At 41.8% G+C, this 18,851-nt stretch overlaps 6 protein-coding genes across 6 annotated transcripts; 4 read left to right on the top strand and 2 right to left on the bottom strand.

Annotated features, from left to right (window-relative positions):
* Positions 1-1,618: 1,618 nt before the first annotated feature.
* Positions 1,619-5,759, top strand: SAMD00019534_024690 (hypothetical protein; the record flags this gene model as incomplete). Its single annotated transcript, XM_012901767.1, has 3 exons — positions 1,619-3,447; positions 3,531-5,675; positions 5,741-5,759. 3 exons carry the CDS (start codon positions 1,619-1,621, stop codon positions 5,757-5,759), a joined length of 3,993 nt encoding a protein of 1,330 aa, XP_012757221.1.
* Positions 5,760-5,993: 234 nt separating this feature from the next.
* Positions 5,994-6,640, top strand: SAMD00019534_024680 (hypothetical protein; the record flags this gene model as incomplete). Its single annotated transcript, XM_012901766.1, has 2 exons — positions 5,994-6,158; positions 6,422-6,640. Coding segments are annotated over 2 exons (384 nt in total), but the record flags the coding sequence as incomplete, so codon positions are not given.
* Positions 6,641-6,863: 223 nt separating this feature from the next.
* Positions 6,864-8,400, bottom strand: SAMD00019534_024670 (hypothetical protein; the record flags this gene model as incomplete). The annotated part of the gene is made up of 5 exons (XM_012901765.1): positions 6,864-7,097; positions 7,171-7,396; positions 7,479-7,610; positions 7,692-8,090; positions 8,153-8,400. 5 exons carry the CDS (start codon positions 8,398-8,400, stop codon positions 6,864-6,866), a joined length of 1,239 nt encoding a protein of 412 aa, XP_012757219.1.
* Positions 8,401-9,922: 1,522 nt separating this feature from the next.
* Positions 9,923-12,337, bottom strand: SAMD00019534_024660 (hypothetical protein; the record flags this gene model as incomplete). The annotated part of the gene is made up of 9 exons (XM_012901764.1): positions 9,923-10,144; positions 10,242-10,314; positions 10,388-10,457; positions 10,537-10,722; positions 10,807-10,848; positions 10,923-11,339; positions 11,404-11,591; positions 11,677-12,113; positions 12,191-12,337. The coding sequence occupies 9 exons, from the start codon at positions 12,335-12,337 to the stop codon at positions 9,923-9,925; spliced, it is 1,782 nt and encodes a 593-aa protein (XP_012757218.1).
* Positions 12,338-14,676: 2,339 nt separating this feature from the next.
* On the top strand, positions 14,677-15,930 carry SAMD00019534_024650 (hypothetical protein; the record flags this gene model as incomplete). Its single annotated transcript, XM_012901763.1, has 2 exons — positions 14,677-14,827; positions 14,942-15,930. Coding segments are annotated over 2 exons (1,140 nt in total), but the record flags the coding sequence as incomplete, so codon positions are not given.
* Positions 15,931-16,686: 756 nt separating this feature from the next.
* SAMD00019534_024640 (hypothetical protein) lies at positions 16,687-18,659 on the top strand (the record flags this gene model as incomplete). Its single annotated transcript, XM_012901762.1, has 4 exons — positions 16,687-16,812; positions 16,891-16,968; positions 17,047-17,119; positions 17,248-18,659. The coding sequence occupies 4 exons, from the start codon at positions 16,687-16,689 to the stop codon at positions 18,657-18,659; spliced, it is 1,689 nt and encodes a 562-aa protein (XP_012757216.1).
* Between the last annotated feature and the right edge of the window lie 192 nt (positions 18,660-18,851).

Genomic DNA, 18,851 nt, shown 5'->3' with positions numbered 1-18,851 from the left:
ATCCCTATTAATATTATTTCAGTACTTTTCCATTATTTGTATTAACTTAATTAACTAAGTAACTATAAAAATATTTATATAAGTTTTTAATCAGTATTGAAACTTCTGACAGTGAGAAATGAAGTCGCGATAGCGACGCAATGTGAGCGCCAGAGACAAAGCAGCGCCAGCACGAGCCATCCACACACATTGAGGAGGAGTCATATTCTTGGTGGACGGCATTGGAGCGTAGATAGTTGTTGAAATTGATCTCAGGTTGATCATGCCAAGTACACAATTTCCAATAGATATTGAGGCATAATTAACATATCATTATATACTATCACCACATCTAGAGGGTTTGTGCAAGATGGTCTATTTGAACCAATCTAATGACCTGGATCATTGAATTCAATGAAACATGAATATTTAGTGGCACAAGTGGAAACATTATAGTAGTAAGTAGAGCCACCATCTGACTTAAGTTGAGTGTTGTTTGTTATCTTGTTCTGCAAAGTGTCATTGACATCACTTTCCTGAGTTAAACAGTCTGAAGGTGTTGCAACCAAAAATAAAGACAACAATATATTTAAGAGTAGTCATACTAATATATATTACATATATATATATATATTTGATTGAATAAATGAATGGATGAATGAATTAATCTACTATCTTTGGAAAAGATCATTCCAGTGATGTGCATCACCATATAACTTGAAAATTGAAGTGGAAGAGTAATAAGTGTGAGTTTGTCGATCAATAACAACTCAAACTTCAACATCACTGATAATTGTGTCTCCAACAATGAACACTCCAATCATATTTAGTTTTCTCAGTGACATACAGAAGTGTAGTACTATTCACTTCAATCTTGTGTCTGTTTGGGAATGCAAGATTTGAGCACTCATAACTGGATGGTAACACAGTTGGTTGTAACAATGGGACACTGGTCAATTGGATCAATTGGTATGAATAGTGTCGAGGAGAGTGAGTAGGGAAAGTGACCTTGGCCCTACCGTGGAAGAAGAATGTGACTGTTGATGGAGATGACAACATTGGCAAGGTGGTCTATACCTTGGCCAACACCCTTGAACTCAAATGTGCTGTCTGGTGATGAAAAGAAGTTGCCATTTAACATATTGATCAGCGCAGAGTCCAACCCCAGATGAGATTCACCAAGCAGTGTCAAGTTGTTGAGTGTGAGTGAGCAAAGATGTCCAACAACTCAGGATAGATACCTCTTTACGAATGGTGTGAAGGTGCCATCACGACATAAAGTAACATCCTCTTTTACAAAATATCTGATGGTGATGATGACGAGGATAAAGGAGGTGACGTGCTCCGTTGTTTCATTAACAGAATCATCTTTATCAAACAAACAAACAAACAATCAAACAAACAAATAATGATGAATGATAAGGACACAAGTTGTATCAACCAAGTGTTCCACAATCACTTGTTGGTCAACATCATCATTGGACATGTGACTGATATGCACCAGATATGGATCAATCTTCCACAGCCATCAATCAAATCGTCAGAGTATGATGACTACTACAACAACAATGACAACAACAACAAAAACAGCAACATACCTATGATCAAATCATTAATCAAAGGGAGTCAACTTCACAACATGAGTCTCGTTGACATGTTGCGATTCAACGCCACTGATATGTTCATCAAGACTTTTGACAGCATCGCTGACGACTACCCCATCGACAATAACAATCTGTTGAGGCAAGCTGCACACTACAACAATGTGACTGTATTCAATCATCTGATCAGTAGAATGAAGATTGAAGCCACTTGTGTTGAGTTCGATGTGATGTTCAGATATGGCAACTTGTACATTCTTCAGTCCTACCTCGCAGCCACAGGCCACCGCCTGTTACCCCAAGCTAGCTCTATGAGAAACCTTCCATTGGCTATTGACTCGGGCAATGTGGAGTTTGTTCGTCTGCTCCTACAACACTTCACTGTCGTCGGTGATGATGAAGACAACCGAATCGGATTAAGGCATAGTTTAGAGCGACGTGGTATCCGCCTTGCCATGCTCCGTCTGCTACACGAGGAGTTCCACATTCTGTTTGATCTGACTGAGCTCTGGCAGGCTGCACTCCTGCACTCGACCAGGTGTAACATTATTGACAGTGTTCAATACATTTTGGACAACATGCCATCCAGGGCCCAGATACACTTTCCTGTGCAGCTGCTCTCAAAGTGTCTTCAGAAATGTGCCAAGTCTGGCAACATCGACATGTTCCAATCATTCATCAGTACATCTTTTGGCGCAGAGTACCTCACCAACGGGAGGGATATCAAGAATATCATTGACGCGGCGAAGGACAATGGACAAGAGACATTCATCAAGCATCTGCTCCAACATCACTTTGGCAATGGCAACATCTCGCAGAGTTGTGAGAATCAGGTACTCAATCTCTTGGGATTACCCCGATCGGCCAGTGGCAGTGGACCAACGAATGTGAGCCTGGCCACCGCGAGGCTTCAACTTAGACCATTGACAGCACTACACATTGAGAACATGGCAGCGCTCGAGACACTCATTGATCAGATTGATGATTTGGGACCATTGATGTGTCAAGGGATGTCCCACAAGATGGCAACCTTCATCTCAAGTCCTCGCGCAACCCCGCTGAACTTCAAGAATAGCTCACTCGCCAACATGATCACGGCCGTTGGCAGGAAAGGCAGCAAAATCACTGCCGACATTGTTCTCCAGTTCATTGCCAATTGCAATCATCAATCACCTCGTTCACTTGATTTGGCAATGAGGGCTGCTGCAGGCTACTCAGCTTTAGTGATGAAGGAGCTTTATACCCGCTTCAATGTGCCCTACCAAGGTGTTTCCAAGGCGTTGGAGAGCAGATGTCGCGAGACATTTGAGTTTCTCTTTCAAAACGCTAGCGACACCAAGTACCTTGATCGCCATGATGCCAAAGTGTCAGCATTTATATATGTTGCCCACCCATCAACATCATTGTCTGATGTGAAACTCATTCTCAATCACCTGGACTACGTTAGAAGTTGCGTTAGGTTGTGTGTGTGTGCCGCAAGCAATCCTCACGTGGAAGTGTTTGAATATGTGATCAATCAGTTCACTCGCGAGCAACTCAATGACAAGGAGATTGCAAACATCATTTACCAAGCACTGGTGAAGGACAGGATCGACAATGTCCGATTGCTAGAACGTTTGTTTGATCATGACAAGACCAAGCCATTGCTTAGACCAACGCTGGAGACGTTGAACTCAATGGCTGAACACAATTGCTATCGCACGATGGAGCACTACTTCAACTCGAAGACATTCATCGACAAGTCATGTGTACACCAATTAGGAGTACTCCACTCGATCCTCAAAATTGGTTACCAACATGACTTTCCTCGACTGATCATGATGTGCACTGATCAGATCAAGTTGCGAACGCTCTCAGTCCATCAATTGTAAGTTCAGCAACAGCATCATTGGTATCCATCAATCATTCACTCAAACTCGCTCTTTATCAAACAATCAATCAAACTTACAGTGTAAAGTCCAAAACTCTGATTGATCAAGGACTCCATGTTTATCAAGCAATATCATCATTATCAATGGAGACAGCATTCCACACAGTGTTCAGAGACACCAAGCTTGGTATGATGGTCATGGAACAGATTGGACGTGTTCACAAGTCACTTGGAATCAATGACAAACATTTGATCAAAGGATCACAGTTGATTGACAGACATTGTTTAATTGATTACATCAAGTATGGTGCCACTGAATGGTTCCTCAAGTACTACTCTCCATCAAATGTTGTGGGCTATATCATGCAGGGTGGAGCCTCAACATTGTTGCAAGTCGCTATGTCCAAGTGTGACACTCGTGCGGTCGAGGTACTTCTGGCCAACCCAGAGATAAGGCTCACTGATGAACAGAGTAGGTTGATTTTCAAGCATATATCATCATGCACCCATCCACAATGGGAGACTATGTTTGATCAATATGCCTCGTCCTTGTCCACTATTGAATTAAGGGAATCGGACATGGCATTGGTCAGACATCCATCTTTCCTTCGCAAACTCATTCAACATGGCGCCAAACTCCCACTTCTTCATTCACAAGAATACTTCGACTCGATGATCGGCAACAATGGTTGGTTGAACAAACAATGGGCATTGGAGATGCTCCAGTTGATGGACCAACGATTAATCATCTCACCCTACTTCCATACCCATATACTTGACAAGTCGATGGAGCATAACCTGGCACAGGTCATCCAATTCTATCTTGGACAAGATTCGAATATTGTTCAAAGATTGTTGGATGCCAAAAACTCGGATTTTAATTGTTGCTCTTTGATCAATCTATGTTGCAAACATGGTCGACAGGATTATCTGGACATATTATCAAATACAATTGTAAGGCACGAGCCAGAGTCATTCAGGGATCTCGACGATCTGAGAGATTATTTCACACTGGCGGCACAGAATGGACATTTGGGCATGGTCGAGCGAATGCACTCACATTGTATGAAGGCCATGGCCAAGGATACCTGCTATAGAGACTCAATGGACATTGTAAACCAAGACTTAATGTCTGAAGTGTTCGAGAAAGGACATTTGGATGTGGCCAACTTCATACTCACCGCCCTGTCATCACAGCCAGACTTGCCAGTGGAATATAACATTGACAAAATTCATCCTTCAATCAAATCAACTGACTTGATTGATCGACTGAAGGCACTTCCCTACATCAACTTGTCAGTGTCCCTCCAAATGCCCGCTGAGCAGCCAGACGCCAACACCCCAGAGGATCTCAAGAAGGCTGCAGAGGTTGGCAATGTGGACAATATCAGGACCATATTGAGCAAAGACACAGCGACCAGAATTCTCAATTCCAGTCATCTTGGCTCTTTGATTGATCGAGTTGGCTTGCCTGGAAGCATGGTGACGGAAGATTTGATCATTGAGTTTGCCAAGCATTTGGACCAATCCGAGGAGCAATTGGAACCAAAGAAGTTGGCCAAGTTGTTAACCAGTGCTGCATCAAAGTCACTCACTCTGATCAAGTTGATCATGGAGCAATACTCAAAGGACTATTACACAAATCCAAACAGTGCGGTTCATTTGATGCTTGGCAGTCAATGTTTCCACATGGTCGTTGAGGCTTGTATCAATCGAGGAGACAATGAGGCATTGGAGTATCTGGTTCAAATCGCTCAAAGAGTTTGCAACAAGAGGTTGTATTATGGAATGGAGGATGATCACAGATTCCCAGACTATATCAGATTGGAACTATTTTGCAACACATCAGCACTCAATCATCTGTTTGACCATGGACATATCAGTGTGGATGATGTCAAATCTGATGCCCTTGTGCATTTGATCGATCGGGCTTGTGAGAATGGCAGGTTGGACATCATACGAGTTGTCCATCAGCGATGCACCACACCAACACAACTCAAAAGACATCTTCCATCAATGAAGGCCATTTACTATGCATCAGACAGCAATCATCACAAGGTACTCAGTTACTTGTTTGAAGGCGATGTTGATGTTGGTGTTGATGGTCCACTTCCTAGATCACAGTCAGCATTTCAAAGATCAGTGATCCAGATGAACATGACCATGTTGCTCAGAGTAGTTCGTCGTCATTCCTGTTTGAATGGAAATCTTCGCATCATCAACATGTGTGATCGATTGTTGGAACACAACACTTACTTGACCAACCAATCAATCTAATAAACACTCATAGCCCACCACGATCAGTTTGATGGGGTAACGTTGCCAGAGAATCACACACGTGATCGTTTCGTCTTATTTTTCAGAATTAACAAAACACCCAAAACACTGTGTTGGGAGTGATCTCGCATCACCACCCCGTTCTCTGTTGCCCGCCTCCACTCACTCACTCCCATTATCAAATATACAGACGACATTCATTGAGATAATTACAAAAATATATTACAGATAACTTAAACAGTTTACAGAGATTCTCTATAAAATGACCGAGCAGTTCAAGCTTAGATTCCCACGTGGCTTCCACGGCTACCCATACACCATCACCAAGCTCGAGGGTTACGGTTTGCCAAAGGGCTACATCACCTGCATTGGTATTGCCGCCACCATGGGTGTCGCTGCCCTCATCACCGCCACCGCCAGATCCACCAAGCGTAGGTTGAACAGCATAGTCATCATCACAATGACAAAGAAGACGCAGATTAAAGCACGTGCAGGGGGAATAGTGATCGATCACATTACATTGTGTAATGGCGACGCGACATGCCATTCAATCCCATATGGGATATGCACTGCTTGCTGCGCGCAACAAATACAGAACAACAGGTGATTAACATATCGACAACTCAATCAATCAATCATTGATAATCAATCATTTTCAATCAATCATTATGATGAATGATCGAATAATGTTTAGGCCCACACGAGTCCCACGGACCAGCTTGGGAGGCTGCCACCAAGGAGTACATCAAGGAGGTCAAGGCCGACCCAATCTACTTTTTGCCAAACGAGAAGTAGATATAGAGGAGATAGCGATAGCAATAGCGATAGCAATATACTCAGTGTCACAATTAACCTTATATACTTGGAAGGAGCTAGCTCGAATGCCAACTCTACATACCAATATACTACTATCTAATCAAGTGGATAGTACGATGTTCACATTACATTACATTACATTATATATAACATAGCAGACAGGTCATCTTCATCATCATCATCAGCAGATCAGGTTGGCTTGATTGGATGGATGGTGTTGGAATGATTCCTTATTCTTATTTATTATTCATTGGCGTTGTTGTTGCTGTTGCTATTGATGTTGTTGTGCGAGTGATACTGGAGGACTCTTGATTGATAGTCTACAGGATGATCTCGTTGTTGTAGTTCCTGTCCAATTGCTTATGAGGCATGACGATGCAGTTTGAGACAATAATCTCGCCGTTGGCCTGGGCGCCAGCGCCAAAGATTGTGATACCCTTTCTCTTGTCCTGGCTGTAGAGGAATGGAGTATAGTTTGGAATACCCTCGATTCTTGCCCAGAATCCAATCTCACTTCTCCATCCAATGATGCTATAAAGAATACATGCGCGGTCCTACGGTCATATGATTGTTAGTACGGAGTTGAGGTGCGGACACACGCCACATGAGGATGGATGATGGACATACCTTGACCTCAGTCTCATCCAATATTATAGAGTTGAGCACTCTGACGCCCTTGCCAATCTTGACGTTTGGTCCAATGTACACGTTGGGTCCAATCTTTGAGGTTGGGTCCACTGTGGCTGAGGGGTGGATGATTACGTTGCCAGTGATGTTCTCGCCCTTGGACAAAGCCTCTGGCTTAGTCTTGGCATAATGGTTCAAATACAACTCCTGGCAATACACTGGTGATCTAAAATGTTGATTGATCAATTAATAAGTTAGTGTATGATCATACATATTGATTGATTGATTGGCATCATTCATATTCATACCCTGCATTCTTAATCTGACGCCAGAAGCCAGTGTAAGGATATACTACAATCGATCCAGAGCCAGCCAATGGCACAAAGATGTCCTGCTCAAGTCTAAGACGACCCTGCTCGACTCCCTTCTTAAGGATCTCTCTGTTGTTGTTATGTGATCGATCACGTGTTAGTGCTCTGCCGTGACTCACTCCCATCACTCAATCATTCAATCATACATACGGATACTCTAAGGATACATTCTGCATTGAGAGTTGAAGCTCATTGCTGGTCTTGGCCATCGTGTCAAAGAAGGCTGGTGTGATACAGTAGACTCCACAGTTGATGCAGTCAGACACAAAGGTCTCTGGCTTCTCAGCATAGTGCAGCAACTCATTGGTGCTCTCATCACGAATGAGACAGCCGTATTGATTGGCGTACTCCTTCTTCTCGACGGTCATACCCATGATGGTGCATGTCTTGCCATGCTTGATGTGGAACTCAAGCAATGACTGCATTGGGAATGAGCAGCAGATGTCAGAGTGCAGGATGAACACATAGTCTGGTGAGCCAGACAATATCTGATCGCGGTATCTGCTAAGTCCTCCAGCAGTTCCCAGCACCTTAACCTCATTGATATATCTAAATATATTATCGATCTGTAAGTGCTATGCTAATGCTATGCTATGTGATCATGGTCATACCTGATGGGAACGTTGAGCTCCTTTGAAGTTGCGTCGATAAAGGCAGCCAACTGATTCTCTGGGAAGAAGCCGAGTAGGATGACCTCGGTGATACCCTTGACCTTTGAGCATGCCTCAATGTGATGATAGATCATTGGTCTACCTGCGATTGGGAACAATAACTTGGGTACATCGTCCAAAGAGAGTGGACGGAATCTAGTACCCTTGCTAGGTCCACCAACCAATATAACTGCTTTTATACCGCCCATCTATGTATCTTGTAAGAATAAAGTATTAATGTTATCTGTATATGAATATATTGCGAATGTATGATTGATTGATTTATTGAATGATTACTTTGTTTGATGAAAGGGTGTGGGTGGTGAGGAATGATCGAAATTCGAATCGGGTTGTCGTCGTGTCAGCTCAAGTTGACCAGCAGTAACTTATACTACTGTTTTCTTTCAATTGTACATTTATAGTGTACAACATGATTGTTTGATTCTTGACTACTATGTTGTTGGATTTGTGAGGAGATCATCTGGGAGATATACGCATCCAAATTGGATAATATTGCTTGAGATAGTGGTGAAGAATATGGTTGAGGGCTGATATTGTTGTTGTTGTTGTTGTTGTTGTTATCATTGCCTTTCTTGATATCAGAGTTATCATTCTCTTTCTTGATATTGGAGTTATTATTCTCTTCCTTGATGGTTGTCTCGATCGGGAAATCGAAGCTGGTGAAATCCTTTGGGACTACCAAAGTGTCAACATCAATGGGGCAATCTGCTGACCCTGGAATTATATCTTTCTTCTGATTGGTAGAATTTGATGTGGCACAAGGTGGTACTCGAGTTAGGGGGGGAGTGGAGATGATATCGTTGGAGTCCATAATGTCCTTCCTCACATTAGTATCCTCTACGGTTTGATCATCGTCTTCTTCATCATCGTCAGAGTTGAAGGGCTCCAATGAAGATAGGTCCTCTAAGTCCTCTTTGGTGTCCTTGAAAGAGTCCTTGAACTGTTCCTCTTCTTGAGAAAGCTTGATTCTCTTAGTCTCCTCTTGAGATCGAAGCCTCTCGGTGTAAACTTCGACCATCCTCTTCCTAGTTTGTAACGGTCTGCCTAGTTCATAGTCTCTATGTGGCCATATTACCTTTCGGGTCTTGGCTATCTCAATGGCCATATTGGAGGTATATAACTTATACCTGAACACAAGTAACTCTTTGTCCTTCAAAGTTGTAGGGCAAAGGTAGGTACTCATATCACCTCGAGGCTTCATAAACATCTTGATAGGCCCGGCCAACATTGTCATTGTTGTAGTAGATTGAGAAGTGTGAGTTCGTTCTGTCATCCAATCAACAGACCTAATTACAAATGAGAACATATCTCCTTCGATTGCATCATCAACAAGTTTCATTTGGGTATTACTTAGTTTAATATTAGTTACTTTCTTTTGTTGCATTTTAGCAACAAGAAATAATATTATATTAAATCTAAATAAATAAATAAATAAAGAAATTAAATATTAATATATTATTCAATCATATATAATATGGTACTTACCCATCCATCGGCTCCATAGTTATAACAACATATACAATTGTTCTACTATTTATTCTTGGTAATTAATAACTGTGTACACATTGATGATCTTCAAAATATATAACAAACAACCATTTAAATGGATATTGATTGTCCAATAACCATATTAGGATGAATAGATTCGTGAATGAACCACCGTATACAATAAATAGAAATATAACTAATGTAATGTATATATAAACTACTTTATGGAGCAGGTATTGGCCTGCGGCATGTTGGACACTCCATCTTAAAGTCCATCCAGCGTAGTAGACATCGCTCATGGAATAGATGGTCGCATGGTGTTATCATATACTCAGAGTCATTCTCCTCTATATCGTTGATGCATATAACACATCCTTGTCCCTCCTCTCTGTTCCTTATAGAGTTGCTTATTGGTCTTGTATACTGATACTTTGGTGGCAAGAACTAATGTGATTGTATATTAGTAGTGTATATGATTGTTATGTTAGAGGTGTACATGGATTGATTGAATGAATAATTGATTGATTGATTGGATACATACTCTCTTTGGAACAAAGAATTGTGGTCCGTATTTGTCCTGTAGCCATAGAGTCAACACTTGGATACATGTCCATCTATAATAATAATAATCATAATGAGTTAGTATTGTTCACGGACTTGTTCCTTAGATATCATGTTTATACATACATCACCATAATAGCACAGTAGGCAAAGTTTGGTTTGATGGAGAAGAAGTTGTTTGGACATCCATAGAAGTCTATTATGTTGTTGTTGTTGTTGTAGATTGGATTGATTAGTTTGATGTCCATTAAATGATGGTAACAAGGTGCACTTACACAGTGGCAATGATAATCTGGTGATTGACATTCCAAGTACATAAGACCAAATGAAAGGTCTTCGTGTTGATCTGTACACATTGGACCATATCTGTGGTACCCAATAGGAGAAGAGTATGAATAGTATCACCTGGAATAGTGAGCTGACATAGTATATAACCATTATAATCAATATCATTATTGTGTCTGGATGGATTGATGTAGATTGATAGTAGTGCGTTAGTCAACTGCATGAATGATTGAATACACTGGCGGTAATCTAATACATACAGAACTTTAAATAGAACAATGAGAACTCTCTGCGAAGTGCATCTATATGTCATGATTGATTGATTGAGTATGGTTAGATGATGTATGATGTTCGGAATGATATAACAATAACATACCCCAGCCCTCGGCAGCAGTCTGTGGTATGTTGGCCTTGAGTATGATCAATAGATATCGCATCTCGAACAATGAGAAAGTGATGAATTGGAAGAAGGCTGCTGTGGCGAATGCATTGAAGAGTGATTCAAAGACAACTCCACCTGTCAAGTGAAGTAGGAAGAGATATGCATCCATGATGGCTTGCATGCCGACGGTGTATAGTGATACCTTGGCAGCGCCAGCCTGTGTACCAGAGTTGTCCATCTGTTTGATCAATACGAATATCTGTACGAATGAACATAGTGATACCATGATCACATAGTTGACCCATTTGGCACGGTATATGCTCATTATGATTGATGATGCATCGATGGTCAAATCAATCTTACAAAGATTGCTAGTGTACTGTCCATTAACTTTGAATAGATGCTCATCCTCTGTAATTGATTATGTTAGGAATGGATGGCTTGGTACATGCGTACTTGTGTGTGTGTACGTTACCTTCTTCCATGTCCTCATTTTGATTGACGTTGGAGTTGGTATTGTTTGATTCGAACTGGTATGTAACCTGAAGTAAACATTCATCTGTCGACGTTGAGTTGAGCATCCACTGTCCCATCTGTGCCTTGGCATTGTCAGCTGTCGTCGCATTTGTAATATTGAGTTGCATTGGTGCTGTGAATATCCCGCTGTAATGATTGTGTGGTGAAGGTATGAGTGAGTCAGCTTGATCATCAATCGAGCGGATGAATGGATGAATGATTGATTGCATACTATTGATGAGGGAATGCGACCAATGTTGCTAGACCAAGTTCGAATTCATATATTCCAACCATGAGGTATTTCTTTGAGTTGTCCGATGAGTAGACACCGTCGCGAATGATCATCTCACCCTCGACACTATCGAATGTGAGTGATGGATAACGATGGATGTTGAGCAGTGAGAATATGGTCTGGCCCGACTGTCTGTCGAATGAGAACACCTGGCTGGAAGGCAGCGCACTGCTAATGTTCCAGTCTCCTTTGAAGAGTCTAGTGATATTTCTTGGGAATGCAAAGTGAGTGTTGTCCACATTCGTCAAGTTGCGTAGATGTGCATCAATATTATCCGCTGCTGTGCTTCCACTCGATGTCAATGAAGATGATGATAAGCTATAATCTGAGGTTGAAGCTGCTGTCTGTGACTGTGTCTTCAAAGTTGAATCCTCCTGCTATATATATCGATCATACTATATTAGTTGAGCTCAAATATGTATGATTGATTGATTGATTAATCAATATCGCTTACCTTTGAGTATGTAATGTTACAGAACAATAAAAGAATGAGCAATATACATGTTGTTGTTGTTGTTATTGTTGGTGCCAGTATCTGATGATGATGTTTACTTCGACTACTGCCACCTCCACAACATATTTGTTGTTGTTTAAGTGTCATCCTGTATTAAATGTATATATATATATATAAATAAATATAAATAGTATTATAAGAGATATATCTCTGTGTTATAATATATCTCTATCTCTCTCTCTTTGTCACTATATATCTAATGTGTCACACAATGTCAAACGTGTGTATAATAATGTAATATTATATATATATAAATATATCTCTTTCAGTTCAGTCTCGCTCGCTATATAGTCCTAATTGAATGAATTAAATGGAACAACTCTATTGCGTAACACAATTGGGTGTGAGTCTGTTGTCTGTCAACTGATACATATACATGTAAAGCCTTGGTAAGTTATAAGTGTGTTTATGTTTATGTTGTGTGTTTATGTTGTGTGTTTATGTTATGTGCTCATGTTTGTAAGAGTGAGTTGAGTTAGGTGGGTTGTTGTTAATACACGTATTGTATGTGTGAGAGAAACAGAATACAAGTTGGATCAATCACAAAGTTTGATTTTTACAACAAGTCGTATCACTTTTCCAATCAATATCTCATACAATTGGGAAATGATTAATCATCAATATAGTTTTATTATTTAGTATTATATAACAGTTAATAAATGGTAACAATTGTAAACTATATTTTTATAGTTTACCTTCAGTCTATATTGCTCAACTTGACAATGTATATGAAGTTTGGTCATCATACATATTTTGACCAGAATGTCAAGCTTTGACAGTAACCGCTCATCAATTTCAACCTTGATGTATATTCATTCTATTATCTTCCATCTCAAGACAAAGTCTTAATACTAGTGTATTTCATTTTAGGTACCATACTGCCAAGAACAGAGGTAATGACAAATCTGCTCCTGGGGCAACAAAATCCATTGATAGGAGATAATGTTCATTGAACTAAATCCCGGCAGTATGGTCATTAATAGTCTCCCATAAGAGTCTCCCAAAGTAGAACTGTGTTGTGTCCTCATTTGGATCTGAGGAAGTAACACTCTCTATTATTGAATTAACAGATTGAATGAATAATTGTTGATTGATTGAATGATTGATGACGATGAATTTGACCGTGATGATGATCATGATGATGATGATGTATGTACAATTAGCAATGAATGACTTTAGGTCGTCGTTGTTGTTCAAACATCCCGATTTAATGATTTATGTCTTGGATGTATTGTTCAGTAACAGGTTAAATATATGAGTTGTGTGAACATGATGTTAATAATAACATCCATCAATCAATCCATTGATTGATGATCAATGAGAATAGTGATGTGATCCTTTATTAGCATCCACTTCTTCCACATCATTGAGGGTGGTGTGTCTATTCCCGTCAGGGACTAAACGTTAGGATCTGATAAATAATAATTTAGGGTACTGCTCAGTTGGTGTTATTTATACACTTCACTATGAGTCCATGAAGGGATAGGTCTGAGTGTCAGTTCTCAAAGAAACAGGTGATGTGTGTGAGTAGTGATATAATTAAGATCATCTTTTATTGAACTCTTACAGTTACTCATCACTCATACATACAATTCAATTCAATCAACAGTTGGTTGGCTTTCAACTCACTAAATGAAGGTGAGGGGAGGTGGGTTCCATCTTTCATAACCTCGGGTTAGTGTCAATGCAACACACACATTCGTAATTGTCATTGTCATTGCCATTTCAAGGGGGAGGCAATGATTGGTCAACGCTCATTGATCGATAGAAGGAGAGGTCGATAAATGACAATGATTTTAGGGGGTTGTGGGGGGGAGAAGGGTGGATGGGCCCGTGGGGGGTGGGCTCACCAAAAGTTATTAATAGCGTATAGAGGGGTTGTTTGATACTCGAGTATTATTTTTTCTTCTGGTCTGTTTTTTCGGGTGAGGCGCTTTGAGACTCACACACCACGAAGAGAGTGTAGTGGCAGCATTATTAGGTATTGTGTTTGTGTGCACTCACATTGATTCTCTCTATTATTGCTCTCACTATCCCATCCATTTTCCAATTCACACACACCCACAACAACAAGATAGATATAGATAGATACAACAACGCACGTGATGAACACTTTATAAGGATACACCACTCTCGTTGTTGATCTCTGTCCTGTCTTTTTTTCATTCATCCATTCATTCTCATTCTCATTGCTGTTGTAGATATATATATCTCATTCAATCATTCAATCAATTAATCAATCAATCAGATAAAAGATTATAATATATAATATAGATATGCTCAAACTTGAGAACATGAGCAATGACATGTCAGAGAATATAAAGATCAAAGTGATGGATGAACAACATACATCGACCGAGAGTTCATTAATACGAAAGAGGAAGAAGCTCTCGGTTGACATTGATGGTGCACAGACAATACCAAGATTCAATCAAGACATAAAGATACAATTAGTAAACAGTTTCGGTTCAGATTCATCATACCATCATAATAATAATAATAATAGAAGTAATAATAATAACAATATAATTAATCATAGAAATATCTTTAGTAGTAGTAATAACTTAAACAATAGTAGTGGAAGCAGTAGTAGTGGTAGCAGTAGCAGTGGCAGTTCATCAAGTTCATCATCACCATCCCCATCACTTCTTTCATCACCTTCAACATGCCTCACGCCATCCTCGTCATCATACTCAAACAATCTTGTAAATAATAATATCAACATCAACATTAGCAACAATAATAATAATAGTACAACAACCAACATCAGTCCAAGTGGCTACCACATCAAGAAATTAAAGCACAATAGCCACTCCCCACATACGTCAAGGTCGGACATGGTCGCGAATCGTTTCGAACAGAGCTCATGGATGAACTGCGAAGGCGACTCGGTCAAGCAGTATAATAACGTTTGCACAAAGGTCACGGACTACTTGTATATGGGCAGCCAGCGCATCGCCTCTGAGCTGCAGACACTGCAATCATTCGGCATCACTCATATTATCAACGCGTCGGTCGAGTGCGAGAACTACTTTGAAGACCATCCCGACCACCCATTCGTTTACAAGAAGTTCCCGTTGCGCGACGAGTCTAGCGAAGACATTGGCGCCGTGTTCTCGTCCGTCATTGCCTTTATCGAGGAGGCTCGCAGCAGACAGGGCAAGGTGTTTGTGCACTGCCAGATGGGCGTCAGTCGCAGTCCATGCCTGTGTATCCTTTGGCTGATGCACAATGATCGTCTGACACTGCAACTGGCCACATCATACATTCGCGACATCCGACCCATCAGCAGACCCAACTTTGGCTTTGTCCTGAGCCTCATGAACTGGGCCAGCAAAGAGGGCCTGAAAGGCGAGTCCGAGACAAACAGCTCGTCGTCGTCGCCCGTGCCCTTTGCCAATGTCGAAGACAACACATGTCTGTCGGCACCCTCCTCACCTTCACTCTCACTCTCCAACGTCTCATCCCCAATCACCTCACCACCAGTCAGCTCTCCCCACATACTGCCCTTGTCATTCGAGGTGCTCACCGTTAAGACTCCACCATCCTTCTCCTCGCAGCCAATCAATCCCATCAGCGATCCATCAGACTTTCTAAGTTGCAAGCTCGATGAACATCATCACAACCTATCAACAACATCCACGACCACAACTACAACTACATCAATATCATCAAAAGAATCATGAAGAGAGATAGACCTTATATATATATATAATTAGATTAGACAACAGGTATAGGTCATTAATTACTTGGAATGGATGATACTCAATCAAAGTGTCAACTCATACGCCATGCATGGACCTGTGCAGCAAATCCATCATTCACCTTGCGTCATCCTTTGATGACGCGCCATCACTGTTTATAATTGATTGACCGATTGATTCACTAATAGTGACTGAACGGGATCATCATAACAAATAAACAACAACACTGCTCTAGCAGTACAGTGTCTTACCACATCCAACTTAGTCTCAGACCTTGAACTTCCAAATTGATTACTGATCAACCCGAGTGCAAGTTCCGAAATGGAACCCTACCCCCGCACAGATATTGTTGATCAGGTCAAAGACCTTGGTCCAATCAAGCCCAAGACCCCCACTACACTGTTTGATGATGGCATTCGGTCCCCGGTTAGCGAAATGACACGCAACCAGATAGATATTGATAGACTATGTGTGCGACCTTTGGCGAAACAACAACTCAGGTGATCGTTTAGAATAAAAAAGAACTAACTTGGACTCTCACCAACTAACTCGATGGAACTATTCAATCTAACCTGTTGGTCCTAATGTGTAGCCCACCTCACTCATTCACTACAACCCTATGCAACAACCAACGATCAGCGTCACATCACTTCATATCAGTCTTCAGTTACTACTACTTTATTAGTATTACTATCTATGAATAAGATGTTTAGACTTTTACTACTACTGGCGATGATGCTGGTGGTGTCCACCTATGCACACTCCGCTGCCGAGGACCATAACATAGTGTCCAAGGGATTCGAGGTCAGTTGTGATCTATGTCTAATGGGTGCTGCCTTATTCGATGGATTCCTATTGGTATGTCAATGTTTGATTGATCGATTGATTGATTAAAGATGTCCATGTTCGACTAACACTTTGTGTCATGCCTTGAAGAGAAATGCTTCAAACGAGGAAGTCATCAGAGGTTCCACTGAGGTCTGCATTGGTCTACACCTCGAGAAGCCAGAAGTTGTAAGTAGTTCAACTCATTGATTGATTGAATGACAGATTGATTGACCATATGCCCTTCGACGACCCTCGATCAATTAGTGTTCTGGAACTATGAAGGCTTACGCACCAATCGTTTACTATGTTATCGTCGAGGACGAACTTGCTCCATCAGGTTTGATATCACCGACTCCATAGCTTCAACACATAATCAACATGTCTGGCTTACCTCTGTCTCCATCTCATTCTTCCTCTCCCACTCCCTCTCCTTCACCAATCAATCAATCAATCAATCAAACAAAGAGATTTGCTACAAGCTTGGAATCTGTAGCCATGACCCCAATGAGGTGACAGTGAACAAGATGGTAAAGTCTAGTGAGGTGGCAGAGTCTGCCTTGGACAAGGTTAAGGCTCGTCTCCAGAAGAAGCCAGAGGTCTTGACCGCACCATCACAACCAAGATCAGAGACTGGATTCTCTGGTACCAGCTACATCCTGCAATTGGCAGACATCCATATGGACCCATTGTACACCGTGGGCTCCGAGCCACACTGTGGCGAACCACAATGCTGCCGCACTGGCAATGGTACGGCTGGCTTCTGGGGTGACCATAGCTGCGACATTCCGCTCTGGACGGTCAAGCAGATCCTCAGCCAGATCGTCGAGATCAACAGGACCAAGCCCATCAGCATGGTCATCTGGTCGGGCGACAACTCGCCCCACGATGTCTGGATGATGGACGAGCAGACTCAGATCACCGCCATCCAAGTGATGTCCGATCTGATCCACGAGTACTTCCCCAACACCATTGTGATGCCATCGTGTGGCAATCACGAGTCCTACCCAATGGATGAGTTCCTGCTGCCACAACAGCAGTGGTTGCTGGATACGCTGGCCGACTCATGGCAACAATTCCTCACGTCCGAGGAGGTGGCCACAGTCAAGAAGGCTGGATACTTCACTTCGGTGCTTCAGCCAGGTCTGCGCGTCGTCTCCCTGTTCACGTTCGACGCTGATATCCTCAACTTTTACAACTTGCTCCGTCACTCCAACGTGAACATTCGCGACAATCAAACCGATTGGTTCATCAACACGCTGGAGCAGGCTGAGGCACACAACGAGAAGGTGTTGGTCGTGGGCCACATCCCCTGCACGTTCTACCCACTGCCCACCAACCATTGGTGTCGCATCTACGAGGCGATCGTCGAGCGCTTCAGCGATGTGATCGTAGGCCAGTTCTACGGTCATACTCACTTTGATCAGTTGGTCGTGTTCACCGACACAGCCACACACAGCACGGCCACCGGCACCAACTACGTCGCGCCAAGCATGACCACTTACGTTGGCCACGACCCAGCCATCCGTCTGTACGAGTTCAATTATGACACCATGGAGATCACCAACTGGTACCAGTACCGCACGAACATCACCGAGGCCAACATCTCGGGCAACTTGACCATGGAGTTGGCGTATACACCAATTGATCTATACCAGATGCCTGACCTGTCCAACGCGGCCTGGTTCAACCTGACCCAACGCTTCCTGCACAATGACACCCTGTTGGACGACTACTACTTCCAACTTCGCAGTGGACCACACACCACCTGGATGGAGCAATGTGATTCCGTATGTCGTCGACTGTGGTACTGTGAGATACTTGGAGTCACCACCGAGTTGCTCAAGCAGTGTGCTGATGGTAAGATCTTCACCAATTAAAGTAAAGTGAGTGAATCACTATATGGCATTGATTGATTGATTAGTAATATATATATGTGTACTACTTGATAAGGTGATCATTGAATGAATGAAGTGTTGGACATTGATGTCACCCCACCAAATGAATGAACTCTGTTGGTTTCCAAGCATTCAACATTCCACCATTCATACATTCACACATCATTATCATTC

This window comes from Acytostelium subglobosum (assembly GCF_000787575.1).
Source record: "Acytostelium subglobosum LB1 DNA, scaffold: scaffold4, whole genome shotgun sequence".
Lineage (NCBI taxonomy): Eukaryota > Evosea > Eumycetozoa > Acytosteliales > Acytosteliaceae > Acytostelium > Acytostelium subglobosum.
Note: the sequence above shows the minus strand (reverse complement) of the source record. Positions and strands in the feature narration are given on the sequence as shown.